Source organism: Eubalaena glacialis, chromosome 7 (genome assembly GCF_028564815.1).
Source record: "Eubalaena glacialis isolate mEubGla1 chromosome 7, mEubGla1.1.hap2.+ XY, whole genome shotgun sequence".
Classification (NCBI taxonomy): domain Eukaryota; kingdom Metazoa; phylum Chordata; class Mammalia; order Artiodactyla; family Balaenidae; genus Eubalaena; species Eubalaena glacialis.
The window spans coordinates 23,282,685-23,299,055 of record NC_083722.1 but is presented as its reverse complement, the minus strand read 5'-3'; the positions used below and the strand labels follow the sequence as shown (position 1 = coordinate 23,299,055).

General features: G+C 39.9%; 1 protein-coding gene and 1 non-coding gene across 2 annotated transcripts in view; both read left to right on the top strand.

The window, feature by feature from the left end:
• Positions 1-16,371, top strand: part of LOC133095673 (uncharacterized) — a 44,055-nt gene that overhangs the window by 986 nt on the left and 26,698 nt on the right. Inside the window, 3 exon segments of the mRNA XM_061197420.1 lie at positions 11-236; positions 435-469; positions 590-689. Of these exon segments, the coding sequence (XP_061053403.1) occupies positions 11-236; positions 435-469; positions 590-689 (361 nt within the window).
• On the top strand, positions 16,064-16,202 carry LOC133095814 (small nucleolar RNA SNORA70). Its single transcript, XR_009701676.1, has one exon. It is a non-coding gene; the product is annotated as a small nucleolar RNA SNORA70 (small nucleolar RNA).

Genomic DNA, 16,371 nt, shown 5'->3' with positions numbered 1-16,371 from the left:
TTGCCCACAGGGCGTCTACGGGCGCCGGGGCAGGCGGGACCGTCCCGCCCAGGGTGTGGGCCCGGGCTCTGACCCGGCTCGGGCTGGTCCCGGTTGGGGCTGGGAGCCGCCGGGGGCGGGACAAGGGCGGGTTGCGGACTTTGAGCTACACTGCTCCTCTCTCCAGGCCAGTCCCGGGAGAAGGTGGCTCGCCGAGTCGGCGGCCAATTACGTGGTGGACCTGCGGGTCTCAGCTGGCACGTCACTTCCGACAAGTTGAGTTTAAGCCTTTTAACATTCAAGGATTAGCTCAGTTTTCCCTGCCGTGGACTTCGGATGCTGGTCACCTTGTCCTTGCTAGGCGAGCTTTACGGAAATAATCTACCTCCTCCGATGGAGTGGGAGCCCCGAAAGAGCTGGTACTGTGACTCTGCTGCTCACCTTTGTGTCCTCAGCTCCTCGCTCGGTGCCCGACCGCAGCGAGCGCGCCGTGAGCACCCGTTCTGGGTGCGAGCCAATCCCGTCTTTTTCCAGTTTTGTGGCTTTGGCTTGAGTTTCTCCTCAAGAGCAGATGGTGGTTGTGCGGGGACTCCGGACTCCTGCGTTATAGCCTCCTTACTTTCCTCTCCTGTTGCTGGAAGCTTCGCAGCCCTGTGACTTTGGAGGACGAGAGCGAGATGATGAGGCTGGGGAAGAGTCGGCGGACAGAGGTGTGATGAGACTGGGAGGAGGTGCTGAGTTGAGTTGATGGAGCTGGGGAGGAGTGGATGCTGGGTAAAGGGGTGATGGGACTGGGGAGAAGTTGGGGCTGGGGAAAGGTGTGCTGCGGCTGGGCAGGAGTTAGTGCTAAGAGTGGACACTGCTGGTAGGAAACGCAGCTCGCCCCGCCTTCTCTCTGCCAACACGGCATACAGAATGCTAACCGAAAGAAATGAGCAAATTTTGGTGTACCCTTCCGGGTGAAATGGCCCAATGGCCCAACTTGTTCCTGTGTAAGTTGTGATGCTGTTTACAAACACTGTGCAGTATTTAACCTCTCATCCTGGGAGCCAGGAACTATTTATTTGCAGAAAATATGTCATGTGGGAGGTATAAAGATTTAGGGTCAGGCATGCTAAATACAGCTGGTTTGCTTTTTCTTCACTGTTCTTTGCTTTTTGTTCACTTTTTTTCAGTAGCAGTGATTTGAAGAGGATTAAACTTGATAAAATTACATTTATTAACTTCTTTTTCCCTCATTGTTATTTGACCATTGGGAATTTTAGCAGCAGTACTTTTTCTAGTTCACGGACTGCCTCAGTTCTAAGGTAGGGTAGTTTGAAAGCCACAAACTGAGGGGTCAGCCTCTTTATCCTTACTTTATAGGGAGCGTGGTGAGGTTTGGTTCTGGTTATGATTTGTAACTTTTAAGGTGTTGGCTAGCACTTCATTCTGGCTTTCTGTTTGTAGGTGGCCAGGGGTGGTAATATTAAGCAAATTTCCAGGAGGAAGTGCATTTCTGAGGAATATGAAGAATGTGTTGGCCTGGAGACTAATAGATTATTAAGAGGACTTTATGCTCAGTGTGGAAGGAAAGGGGGGAGAATGTCTAGGTAAAACTATAAAATTATGAAGGGCATGTACTATGTCATAGAACAGGGTTTGGCAAACCTTTCCTGTAAGGAGCCAAATAGGACATATTTTTGGCTTTGTTGCCCATACTCAGTTCTGTCTTTGTAGTATGAAAATAGCGTTAGACTATACTAAATGAGTGAGCGTTGCTGAAATTTGAATTTCATATAAATTCTTCACTTGCCTTGAAATTTTATTCTCCTTTTGATTTTACCCCCAATCATTTAAAAATGTAAACACATTTCTTAGCTTGTGGGCTGTACAAACACAGGTAGCAGACCATAGTTCGCTGACCCCTGACATAGAACAGTAATGAAGTACCCAATATTTTTCAAGAGAGAATGCCTGGGAAAGTGGGTGAACACAATGCTATGATCTCTTATTTCCATCTGTCTATATGATAACACACAAAATAATAATAAAGGAAATTTGAAATCTTAACACAAATTTGTTATGACCTGTGAAACTTGGTCGGCTGAGATTTATGAATATACTAAGATACAAGTACATTCTTTAAACAAGGAAAGGTATTCGTTGTCTAAAATTAAAAGGGATTGCAGTTCAGGAGAGGTGGAATAACACTGAATTGTGATGTTGATTTATATCAAGTGATTTCCAACATAGGAATATGCAAAAATGAATAATAGTAATATGAAGGATAATTCTAAAAAAATTAAATATACACTTTAATATTGTTTTTATATCAGTAAAAGATATATCTGATATATCTTTTATATCAGAAGATATCTTGGAACCACTGAGTCATATAGAGGAAAAGGATGTATTAGCAGTGCAGGTAGAAAACTGGTTGAGGTCAGATATGAGATATGGTAGGTTGGGGAGGGAGAGGGTTCAACTGTCCAGACTTCCGAAATTCTTCCTCAGAAAAAGGCAAAGCATCTAATTTTCCCCCACCATTTTTTTAAATTATAAAAAATTTAAACTGCAGAAAGACAGTCGTCAGTCTTTTTATACTTTATCCTGTGCTTTTTATGCTTTACACACTGTGCTTTTTACACTTTATACTGGCTGTCTTTTATCTTCCCAATTCAGTAACATTGGAACTACCTTGTTCTTTTTCAAGTCTATGTCACTGCTTCATTGTGTAGACGTATAATTTATTCAGCCATTTTGTTTAGAGAAGACATTTAGGGTTTTTCCAAGTCTTATTAAATAAAGGCTGTAGTGAACATTCTTGTACATATATCTTTTTCCCTCAGTTTTATTGTGACATAACTGACGTATAACACTGTGTTAGTTCAGGGTGTACAAGGTAATGATTTGATATATTTGCCCCGATGTCTTTTTTTTTTTTTTAACTTCTCAATAAGGAATGCGTCTTTTATTTTTTTTTGAATTTTAGAATTTTATTTTATTTTTTTAAACAGCAGGTTCTTATTAGTTATCCATTTTATACATATTAGTGTATACATGTCAATCCCAATCTCCCAGTTCATCCCACCACCACCACCCCGCCCCCCACCACTCTCCCTCCTTGGTGTCCATACCTTTGTTCTCTACATCTGTGTCTCTACTTCTGCCCTGCAAACTGGTTCATCTGTACCATTTTTCTAGGTTCCACATATATGCGTTAATATACGGTATTTGTTTTTCTCTTTCTGACTTACTTCACTCTGTATGACAGTCTCTACATCCATCTACTTCTCTACAAATGACCCAATTTCATTCCTTTTAATGGCTGAGTAATATTCCATTATATATATGTACCACATCTTCTTTATCCATGCAACTGTAGATGGGCATTTAGGTTGCTTCCATGACATGACTATTGCAAATAGTGCTGCAATGAACATTGGGGTGCATGTGTCTTTTTGAGTTATGGTTTTCTCTGAGTATATGCCCAGTAGTGGGATTGCTGGGTCATATGGTAGTTCTATTTTTAGTTTTTTAAGGAACCTCCATACTGTTCTCCATAGTGGCTGTATCAATTTACATTCCCACCAACAGTGCAAGGGGATTCCCTTTTCTCCACACCCTCTCTAGCATTTGTTGTTTGTAGATTTTCTGAAGATGCCCATTCTAACTGGTGTGAGGTGATACCTCACTATAGTTTTGACTTGCATTTCTCTAATAATTAGTGATGTTGAGCAGCTTTTCATGTGCTTCTTGGCCATCTGTATGTTTTCTTTGGAGAAATGTCTATTTAGGTCTTCTGCCCATTTTTTGATTGGGTTGTTTGGGCTTTTTTTACATTGAGCTGCATGAGCTGTTTATATATTTTGGAGATTAATCCTTTGTCCGTTGATTCGTTTACAAATATTTTCTCCCATTCTGAGGGTTGTCTTTTCGTCTTGTTTGTGGTTTCCTTTGCTTTGCAAAAGCTTTTAAGTTTCATTAGGTCCCATTTGTTTATTTTTGGTTTTATTTCCATTACTCTAGGAGGTGGATCAAAAAGATCTTGCTGTGATTTATGTCGAAGAGTCTTCTTCCTATGTTTTCCTCTAAGAGTTTTATAGTGTCCGGTCTTACATTTAGGTCTCGAATCCATTTTGAGTTTATTTTTGTGTATGGTGTTAGGGAGTGTTCTAATTTCATTCTTTTACATGTAGCTGTCCAGTTTTCCCAGCACCACTTATTGAAGAGACTGTCTTTTCTCCATTATATATCCTTGCCTCCTTTGTCATAAATTAGTTGACTACAGGTGCGTGGGTTTATCTCTGGGCTTTCTATCCTGTTCCATTGATCTATATTTCTGTTTTTGTGCCAGTACCATATTGTCTTCTTTTTCTTTTTCATTTTATTTTTATTTATTTATTATTTTTGGCTTCGTTGGGTCTTCATTGCTGCACGCAGGCTTTCTCTAGTTGTGGCGAGCGGAGGCTACTCTTCGTTGTGGTGCATGGGATTCTCATTGCAGTGGCTTCTCTTGTGGAGCACGGGCTCTAGGTGTGCGGGCTTCAGTAGTTGTGGCTCATGGGCTCTAGAGCACAGGCTCAGTAGTTGTGGCGCACGGGCTTAGTTGCTCCACGGTATGTGGGATCTTCCCAGACCAGACCTCGAACCCGTGTCCCCTGCATTGGCAGGCGGATTCTTAACCACTGCACCACCAGGGAAACCCTGTCATATTGTCTTGATTACTGTAGCTTTGTAGTATCCTCTGAAGTCAGGGAGTCTGATTCGTCCAGCTCCGTTTTTTTCCCTCAAGACTGCTTTGGCTATTCGGGGTCTTTTGTGTCTCCATACAAATTTTAAGATTTTTTTATTTTAGTTCTGTAAAAAATGCCATTGGTAGTTTGATAGGGATTGCATTGAATCTGTAGATTGCTTTGGGTAGTATAGTCATTTTCGCGATATTGATTCTTCCAATCCAAGAACATGGTATATCTCTCCATCTGTTTGTATCATCTTTAATGTCTTTCATCAGTGTCTTATAGTTTTCTTCATACAGGTCTTTCGTCTCCCTAGGTAGGTTTATTCCTAGGTATTTTATTCTTTTTGTTGCAATGGTAAATGGGAGTGTTTCCTTAATTTCTCTTTCAGAATTTTGATCATTCGTGTATAGGAATGCAGTAGATTTCTGTGCATTAATTTTGTATCCTGCAACTTTACCAAATTCATTGATTAGCTCTAGTAGTTTTCTGGTGGCATTAGGATTCTCTATGTATAGTATCATGTCATCTGCAAACAGTGACAGTTTTACTTTTTCTTTTCCAATTTGTATTCCTTTTATTTCTATTTCTTCTCTGATTGCTGTGGCTAGGACTTCCAAAATATGTTGAATAATAGTGGCGAGAGTGGACATCCTCATCTTGTTCCTGATCTTAGAGGAAATGCCTTCAGTTTTTCACTATTGATAATGATGTTTGCTATGGGTTTATCGTATATGGCCTTTATTACGTTGAGGTAGGTTCCCTGTATGCCCACTTTCTGGAGAGTTTTTATCATAAATGGGTGTTGTGTTGAATTTTGTCAAAAGCTTTTTCTGCATCTGTTGAGATGATCATATGGTTTTTATTCTTCAATTTGTTAATATGGTGTATCACATTGATTGATTTGCGTGTATTGAATAATCCTTGCATCCCTGGGATAAATCCCACTTGATCATGGTGTATGATCCTTTTAATGTGCTGTTGGATTCTATTTGCTAGTATTTTGTTGAGGATTTTTGCATCTATATTCATCAGTGATATTGGTCTGTAATTTTCTTTTTTTGTAGTATCTTTGCCTGGTTTTGGTATCAGGGTGATGGTGGCCTCATAGAATGAGTTTGGGAGTGTTCCTTCCTCTGCAATTTTTTGGAAGAGTTTGAGAAGGATGGGTGTTAGCTCTTCTCTAAATGTTTGATAGAATTCACATATGAAGCCATCTGGTCCTGGACTTTTGTTTGTTGGAAGATTTTTAATCACAGTTTCAATTTCCTTACTTGTGATTGGTCTGTTCATATTTTCTATTTCTTCCTGGTTCAGTCTTGGAAGGTTATACGTTTCTAAGAATTTGTCCATTTCTTCCAGGTTGTCCATTTTATTGGCATAGAGTTGCTTGTAGTAGTCTCTTAGGATGCTTTGTATTTCTGCCATGTCTGTTGTAACTTCTTCTTTTTCATGTCTAATTTTATTGATTTGAGTCCTCTTCCTCCTTTTCTTGATGAGTCTGGCTAAAGGTTTATCAATTTTGTTTATCTTCTCAAAGAACCAGTTTTATTGATCTTTGCTGTTGTTTTCTATGTTTCTATTTCATTTATTTCTGCTCTGATCTTTATGATTTCTTTCCTTCTGCTAACTTTGGGTTTTGTTTGTTCTTCTTTCTCGAGTTCTTTCAGGTGTAGGAACCTAAGATTGTTTATTTGAGATGTTTCTTGTTTCTTGAGGTAGGATTGTATTGCTATAAACTTCCCTCTTAGAACTGCTTTTGCTGCATCCCATAGGTTTTGGGTCGTCGTGTTTTCGTTGTCATTTGTCTCTAGGTATTTTTTGATTTCCTCTTTGATTTCTTCAGTGATCTCTTGGTTATTTAGTAACATATTGTTTAGCCTCCATGTGCTTGTGTTTTTTATGTTTTTTTCACTGTAATTGATTTCTAATCTCATAGCATTGTGGTCAGAAAAGATGCTTGATATGATTTCAGTTTTCTTAAATTTACTGAGGCTTGATTTGTGACCCAAGATGTGATCTGTCCTGGAGAAGGTTCCGTGTGCACTTGAGAAGAAAGTGTAATCTGCCGTTTTTGGATGGAATGTCCTATAAATACCAATTAAATCTATCTGGTCTATTGTGTCATTTAAAGCTTGTGATTCCTTATAATTTTCTGTTTGGATGATCTGTCCATTGGTGTAAATGAGGTGTTAAAGTCCCCCACTATTATTGTGTTACTGTTGATTTCCTCTTTTATAGCTGTTAGCAGTTGCCTTATGTATTGAGGTGCTTCTATGTTGGGTACGTGTATATGTATGTGTGTGTATATATATATATGTATATATATATATATATACACACACATACATATACATACACATATATATATACGTGTGTGTGTGTGTGTATATATATATATACACATATAAAATTGTTATATTTTCTTTTTGGATTGATCCCTTGATCATTATGTAGTGTCCTTCCTTGTCTCTTGCAACATTCTTTATTTTAAAGTCTATTTTATCTGATATGAGTATTGCTACTCCAGCTTTCTTTTGATTTCCATTTGCATGGAATATCTTTTTCCATTCCCTCACTTTCAGTCTGTATGGGTCCCTAGGTCTGAAGTGGGTCTCTTGTAGACAAGCATATAGATGGGTCTTGTTTTTGTATCCATTCAGCGAGCCTGTGTCTTTTGGTTGGAGCATTTAATCCATTCACGTTTAAGGTAATTATCGATATGTATGTTCCTATTACCATCTTCTTAATTGTTATGGGTTTGTTTTTGTAGGTCCTTTTCTTCTCTTGTGTTTCCCACTTAGAGAAGTTCCTTTAGCATTTGTTGTAGAGCTGGTTTGGTGGTGCTGAATTCGCTTAGCTATTGCTTGTCTGTAAAGCTTTTGATTTCTCCATTGAATCTGAATGAGATCCTTGCCAGGTAGAGTAATCTTGGTTGTAGGTTCTTCCCTTTTATCACTTTAAATATATCATACCACTTCCTTTAAATATATCATGCCACTCCTTTCTGGCTTGTAGAGTTTCTGCTGAGAAATCAGCTGTTAACCTTATGGGAGTTCCCTTGTAAGTTATTTGTTGTTTTTCCCTTGTTGCCTTCAATAATTTTTCTTTGTCTTTAATTTTTGTCGATTTGATTACTGTGTGTCTCAGCGTGTTTCTCCTTGGGTTTATCCTGCCTGGGACTCTCTGCACTTCCTGGACTTGGGTGGCTATTTCCTTTCCCATGTTAAGGAAGTTTTTGACTATAGTCTCTTCAGATATTTTCTCGGGTCCTTTCTCTCTGTCTTCTCCTTCTGGGACCCCTATAATGCGAATGTTGTTGCATTTAATGTTGTCCCAGAGGTCTCTTAGACTGTCTTCATTTCTTTTCATTCTTTTTTCTTTATTCTGTTCTGCAGCAGTGAATTCCACCATTCTGTCTTCCAGGTCACTTATCCGTTGTTCTGTCTCAGTTATTCTGCTATTGATTTCTTCTAGTGTATTTTTCATTTCAGTTATTGTATTGTTCATCTCTGTTTGTTCTTTCTTCTAGGTCTTTGTTAAACATTTCTTGCATATTCTTGATCTTTGCCTCCATTCTTTTTCCGAGGTCCTGGATAATCTTCACTATCATTATTCTGAATTCTTTTTCTGGAAGATTGCCTATCTCCACTTCATTTAGTTGTTTTGCTGGGGTTTTATCTTGTTCCTTCATCTGGTACAAAGTCCTCTGCCTTTTCATTTTGTCTATCTTTCTGTGAATGTGGTTTTCCTTCCACAAGCTTCAGAATTGTAGTTCTTCTTGCTTCTGCTCTGTACGTATGTCTTTAAATTGTCATACCATCTGTATTAGTAGGACAGATTTCTGGAAACTGAGCTACTGAGTCAAAAGGCATGGAAATTTAAAATTCTAATTGTCTTCTAGTTTCCTTCCCATAAGATTGTACCGATTCCTGCCCACACCAGCATATTATGAGATAGTCTCTTTGCTTACAGTGGAGCCAGTGTTGACATTTTCATATTTAAAAATTTTTGCTAATTTTTTTCATGAAAAATTGTAATGATTGCATAACAGGTCTTGTTCTGCAGGTGACATACATTTTCCAATCTTTTATTAGCAGATGGGCATTTACTTAGTTTCCTGTTGTTACTTAGTTTTCTTTCTTTTGCCTTAGTTTCCTCTTTATTTTATTTTGCTGCTGCATAAATAGTGTTAGACTAAAGGTTCTCTGAACATTTGTCCTTATGTGCTAGTGGATTCATTACTGTGAAAACGGTTCCGGGGTTGAAGGGTATTATTTACAATCAGCTCTCTGTATCCGTGGGTTCTGTATCTGTAGGTTCTGCATCTGTGGATACAGAGGGCTGCCATTTTTTAGAAGGGACTTGAGCATCAGTGGATTTTGGTATCTGTGTGGAACAACTGTAGTACTAATTTTTATGAATATTTCATTACTGCATTTTTTTCTTTTTTTTCTTCTTTTGGTTGTGTTGGGTCTTTTTTGCTGCACGTGGGCTTTCTTTAGTTGCGATGAGCGGGGGCTTCTCTTCGTTGTGTGTGGGCTTCTCACTGCGGTGGCTTCTCTTGTTGCAGAGCATGGGCTCTAGGTGTGCGGGCTGCAGTAGTTGCGGCACTTGGGCTCAGTAGTTGTGGCTCGTGGTCTCTAGAGTGCAGGTTCAGTAGTTTTGGCGCATGGGCTTAGTTGCTCTGTGGCATCTGGTATCTTCCCGGACCAGGGCTCGAACCTGTGTCCCCTGCATTGGCAGGCGGATTCTTAACCACTGCACCACCAGGGAAGCCCCCTTACTGCTTTTTAAGAAGGCTGTTATTCTTTACATTTACCTTGGCAGCAGTGTATGAGCTTTCCCCTTTCCCGCATCCCCAGGAGAGAGAGTTATTATCTGTTTTTATTTTTTTCTGGCCAGTAAAAAATGTCTTGGTTATTTGAATTACACTTTTTCTTACTTAGTAATTTTGAATATCTTTTTGTTGTTATTGTTTGTTTGTTTGTTATTGGGATTTGTTTTCTGTGCATTTCCAATCCTGTCTTTTGCCTGTTTCTCCTGTTGGGTTGTCTGTCTTTTGCTTATCAATTTATACATACATACATACACACACTTGACATACTGTCCTCATTAAGAAATCTAGCCTGACCCTCAGATTCTAATTTACTTTCCTAGGTTTTCTTACAGTGTTTTTTATTTTTTACATTTAAGTCTTTATCTTTTTTTTTTTTAATTAATTAATTAATTACTTTATTTATGTTTGTGTTGGGTCTTCGTTTCCGTGCGAGGGCTTTCTCTAGTTGCGGCGAGTGGGGGCCACTCTTCATCGCGGTGCGCGGGCCTCTCACTGTCGCGGCCTCTCTTGTTGCAGAGCACAGGCTCCAGACGCGCAGGCTCAGTAGTTGTGGCTCACGGGCCTAGTCGCTCTGCGGCATGTGGGATCTTCCCAGACCAGGGCTCGAACCCGTGTTCCCTGCATTGGCAGGCAGATTCTCAACCACTGCGCCACTAGGGAAGCCTTTTATCTTTGTTTTTAAAAATATGATGTAAAGGGAAGATCTTTATTTTTCTCTAGAGCAGTGCTGTCCAGTAGAAATAAAATGCAAGATACTTACGTAATTTTAAGTTTTCTAGTCAAAGCTGCATTAAAAAAAAGTAAAAAGAAACAAGTGAAATTAATCGTAAAAATATATTTTATTTCACCAACTTAACCCATTATATCAAAAATATTTTTACATGTGATCCATTTTAAACAATTATTAGTGGGATAGTTTATGTTTTCTCAGACTAAGTCTTTGAAATCCAATGTATATTTTACACTCATATCATATCTCAATTCTAGACTAGGCGCATTTTAGGTGCTCAGTGACCGCATGTGGCTAGTTGTTACTGTTGAATAGCATGCGTTAGATGGCTTAGATGGATGGCTAGTTGTGCTAGCTACATTTATTAAATAATCATCCTCTTTTCGTTGAATTGAACTATCACACTTGTCGTATCTGAAATTCTTTCATAGTGAGATCTGTTTCTGGATTTTTGATTCTGTATTCTAATCTTCTATTTATCTCTTCTTACACCAACACCATAGATTTTATTTCATTGATTTTATAGTATTTTCTGAAATCTAGACAGGCAAGTCTCTCTTTTCTGTTATTTTTATACTTTTTCTTAGATGATTTTGGACATGTATTCCCTATACACTCTGAAATCATTTTTTACTGTTCCCTCCCGTCAAAGAAAAAGAGAAAAACCTATTGTGATTCTAAACGGAAAAACATTAAATGTATAATTTAATTTGGGTGTTGTTGGTATTTTTTATGTGTCTTCCCAGCCAAGAATGTGGTTTGTTTTCCATTTATTTAGGTCTTGTTTTATTTCTTCAGTAAGATCTTCATTTTTTAAAAAAAATTTAATTTTGGCTGTGCTGGGTCTTTGTTGCTGCGCACGGGCTTTCTCTAGTTCCTGCGAGTGAGGGCTACTCTTCATTGTGGTGCGCGAGTTTCTCACTGTGGTGGCTTCTCTTGTTGCGGAGCTCGGGCTCTAGGCGAGCGGGTTTCAGTAGTTGTGGCACACGGGCTCAGTAGTTGTGGCTCGTGGGCTCTAGAGCGTAGGCTCAGTAGTTGTGGTGTATGGGCTTAGTTGCTCCACGGCATGTGGGATCTTCCCAGACCAGGGCTCCAAACCGTGTCCCCTGCATTGGCAGGTGGATTCTCGACCACTGTGCCACCAGGGAAGTCCCAAAATCTTCATTTTTAAAAAACAGATTCATTTAGCATTTTTTTGGCTGTTATGAGTGGAGATTTTCCCCCAGTTTCTGATAAGCATACCAGGTGCTTCATTGCTTGGATAAAGAAGTAAGAAATAATTGATATTTGACTATTTCTTATATCTAGACCCCCATCACAATCTCTTACTAATAGTAGTAAATTTTAAATTATAGAGTTCATTTAAGTATTAACTGGCACTCCGTGTTTTCATAGGTTTCCCCAGACAATTATTGTGCATTTGGCCAGAGAAGCTCATTTGAGATCTGCTAATCTGTGTGCTAAAGATTCTCAAAATTTGTTTCTGGCTTATATGTCTCTCCTGAAACTCACACATCTGGAGCTCAACATGTATGAACTGAGATTTTTCCCTTTCACTCACAGCTAATGTGTTACTGAGTTCCAGGAATTCTTCTTAACTGCTGCCCTTCTCTCCCTCCCTAGAGTATCAAAGAATTTGTAGGTATTTAAAAAACTACTGCAGAGATTAAAGGGTCTCAATTTATAGAGCCTTCAGAAGTAAATTTCCCTGCCCTTTACATCACCTGTGAAGGTGCTCTTTTGGTTTGAATTGCTCAGTCATTCTGTTGCTCTCACGAGTACCCCTTTCCATGTGCTAATACAGTTACTAGCGTTGATATCTATCCTTTTCTGTCTGAGAAGATAAAAAAATCCTAAATCCTAGGGCACATAGAAGGAAAACATGTACTGGGAGAGGGGTATGTATTAGTTTCCTAGGGTTGCTATAACAAGGTATCACAAACTGGTGGCTTAAAAGAATAAAATTTATTCTCTCACAGGTCTGGAGGAAGACTGAAATCAAGGTGTTGGTCAGGTTGATTGCTTCTGGAGGCTCTGAGGGAGAATCTGTTCCATGCCTCTCTCCTAGCTTCTTGTCGTGGCTGGCAATACTTTGTGTTCCTTGGCAGTCTCTCTCTCCACTGTCACATGGTGTTCTCTGTGTGTGTGTGTGTGTGTGTGTGTGTGTGTCTGTGTGTCTGTGTCCAAAATTCCCTCTTCTAAAAAGAACATCAGTCATTGGATTAATGCCCACCTTAATCCAGTATGCCCTCATTTTAACTTGATTACATTTACAAGGACCCTATTTCCAAATAAGATTGCATTCTGAGGTTCCTAGTGGACATGAATTTTGGGGGGACACTATTCAACCCAATATAGAGTATAAATTTTAAATTTCACTGGTGTCTGTAGACACTTCACCAGAGAGAAGTTTCCATGACACTGCAATATCCAGATGTCCTTGATGTAGACATTGAGTTGGTCAGTGGACTAGTCAGATTGTAGAACCATGGCTGCTACTTGTTCATATGCAAATATTTGATTATGGGAAGCTAAGAGAATTAGTACTAAGTAGGAGAAGTTGAAAATAGTAACTGGCGTAAAGATGATTTTTCTAACCACTTTTACGTATGCTCTCATTGTCAGCTGAGCCTGGGAAATTTGCCACTTTTGATCATCTGACTCTGTGTCATGATACCACCTTGCTTGATTACTTGGTGCCAAGGGGATCATACCAGAGGTCATCCCTGGTATTCTTTGGTCTGTAGGCAAAGCCTTTTTTCAAATCACACAAGTGCAAGATGTGCTTATCTAAGTGACACTTCAGTAGAGGAATCATGGGATTGTCAAGCTCTCCTCCACTCCCCTTGCTTGATATATGCATAGAAGAGGCACTTTTACCTCCAGGAAAGATGGCAGAATTTGGTTTTCTTGATTCTCAAGCTGGCTCTATTTTAGGGAGGGGACCAAAAGGAGAAGTGGCTGCTCCTAGTACAGTGAGTATGTAGTAGGTATTCTATAAATGTTTGTTGAATTAAAGAATCTTTTTCTCATAGGGGTAGCTGTTGGCATAATACATAGCTAATATTTATCTATATAGTGCTTTGTCTCCTTTGACTTCCACAGCATTAGTATGTGGAAGGTTTTATTACTCCAGCTCTCCCCACTGCCAAATTATCATCCATCAGAACTAAGTTATTGTTATTTGTAGTTCCCTAAATCTAGTGCCCTATTTCACAGCTTGATGCCTTTGTTTTCCTGGATTCCTCTTAATCTTGCTCCCACCTCCAAGTTGTTAATATTTTTCTTTGGAAAACTTCTGTACTTTTATAGTGTTCTTGAACTATTGATGTTTTTTATATCTGTCCTCCACTGGAGTAGGAGCTACTTGAGAGCAGAAATTGTCTTTGTTTTCCCATTGCTTCACAGTGTCTGACACACTGGAAGCCTTAGCTCAAAGAAGGAGATCAAGGCTTGGAATGAATTAGTAATTTGCCTGCGGTCACACAGCTGGTGTATGGCAGAGCCAGAGGAGAATCTAGATCCTTAACCACTCAAGAACTAGAAAGAAGAAAACACTGCACGGGTGTCAGTAGACCCAAGGACTAACCTTGAGTTGGCAGCTCTTGTGTCATCCTACCTAGGTGAGATTCTTTACCTTTATGGTATCAATATTTCGGTTCTTGTTTGTAATGCTCTTTTTAGGACCATCAATCAAAGGTTCTTTTTGTATGCATTTCTTCCAAGGAAATTGAAAAAGTCTCAACTCCCTATAGATACCTTTTAAGATAAGTCGCTGAAGAGAACTGTTGGCTATAATGAAGGTATGGAGAATTTCCTTTTCTGGCTCAAGAGTATTCCTCCTATGAGGAGTTCAGACTAGGTGCTCTATAGGGCCCTTTTGGATTTTATATTCCAAGTCTTTCTACCTCACCTGAATGCTCTCCATTGATGACTCCACTACCCTTTATTCTTTCTTTCCCTCATCTTCATGTTGCGATGGAACGTTTCCTCAGGAGCGACCACCTTCTGCTCTCCATGGTCCTGAAAAGATGTCTCTGGGTTTCCTGAAAGTTTCTGTTTCCCAAATGCAAATTTGAGTTTTGATTGGTTCTTGAAGAAAAAGAAGATGGCAGATGATCTGCTAATGACTTACTGGAAAACACAGGAGAATGAAAGGCACTACCCAGGTGGTAGAGTCAGATCTTCTGTTATTTTGCATTTCTCCATCTCTCCCTCTTTGTTTTGGCTGCCTCAGTGAGTCCAACTCTGCTTCTCTTGTTGCTGAGGTCTCAGACTTTATGATTTACTCTAGAGGTGCTGGCATAACTGAGCTCAGATTTAGGATTAAGGAGATTAGGACTGGAGAAGGATTAGGTAGGTTCCAGAGGCTGATGGGTTTATCTGTCAGAGAGACTTCAGGAGCTCTGTATCTCTCACACTCAGACCTTTGTCCGCTCTGGGAGCAACACAGTGTTGTCACTGATCATGCCCTGATTCACTTCAGTGAATCCCTGAGGAACTAGAATGTCCTCCCTCCCATCCTAAGAATTCCACTGCTTAGGAAGTGACCCAAAAGTGATAGCCTCTAAAATCCTCTCCCTGTTCCCATAGAGCACTGCAGAAAGATTCCAGGTGGAGATCCTGACCCTTAGGATGTGAAACTACTGGGATGAGATTTTTTTTTTCAAGGGCATTTTCTTTGCTGTTGATATCCAGTGCTTCACTGCTTTGTTAATTATGTTGTAATTCCTCTCCTGTATCCCTCCCATTTAATTAATTGCCAGTTTCTGACATTTCTAAACATCTTAGCTGTCTCCTCCTTCCTTTTCCACTTTGACTGTCCTATTTCAGGCCCTTCCTATACTGTGGCAACTGACTCCCTACCTTTATCTGAGCATTTGGTCTCACTCCCTTGCCTCACTCCCAGTCTTTCCTCTGTACTGCCTCCTCGGTGATATTTCTGACTCAGAACTCTGTAGTATTCCCCTACTCAGTCATCTTTGATGATGACTTTTATCCTTCACTGATTGGGTAAGACCTAAATCTCTCTGGAATGGCTTACAAGGCTCTTTATGATCTTGTCCAATGGGCTGTCCTAACTTTATAGGTGGGAGATTTGTGAGGAAGAACAGACCACTTGTAGAGAAATAGACACTGCATCTTTGTGCACTTAGGTATATGGGGGATTCCATATGTGATCCCATTCAAATGTAAGGAGAGAAAGTTTAAAACAGCTTTCTACAGTCTTCGTTTTGGCTGGTGAAAGGAGCAAAGTGATCCTTCTCGTTTGTCAAACTGAGCACTTTCTAGGGAAGCCAAGATCTTTGCAAACTGCTCATGGAAATTACTCTTTCTCTTTGCAGTAGAGGTGGGCCATGGACCACTGAGGACACTTATTAAGCATGTACTCCTCAAATATTGAAGGAAGAGTCCATCAGTAACAAACTTTTATTGAGAGACTGTGTTAGGCATTGTGCTAGGTCCCATGGATACCAGTGAACAAGACAGACATAGTCCCTTTAGGAATCTGAGGTCATAGCTGGGAAAAGAGACAGCTAATTCCAAAATGTTTCTCCAGAGATATAGCCAGTTCCAAACTAACTGTAGTCTTGATCATAACTCCTTTATTTTTTTATTTTTTATTTTTTTCATAACTCCTTTGGAGTTATTGTTTTCATAGTCTTTTTTCTTTTATCAGTCTTTACAGTGCTTCCTCTTTTTTGCTTTCAAATCAGAATTTAACAAAGCTTTTATTGGCCCTGCTGACCTATGTAGCAACAATCTTCCCTTTGCTGCAGTGAGAGAAGTGGTCTGCATTTATTTTACTTTCCTCAATTCTCATCTTTCCCCATGGGGGCCCAGTGTGCAATGGCTGCAAACAGCAGCCTCCTTGGTAGTGTATGCAGCCTGTTGCCTGAATGGGTTGCCCTAAGGGACCTTGGAGACAGCCCTTTCCAGTGGACATTCATGACTGGCATGCTGTCCCCAATCTAGGCTCCAGACAGGTATGTGCGGTGTCTTTGGAAAGCCCCAGGGCACAGTGGCCAGGGTCCACATTGGCCAAATCATAATGTCCATCCACACCAAGCTGCAGAACAAGGAGCATGTGATTGAGGCCC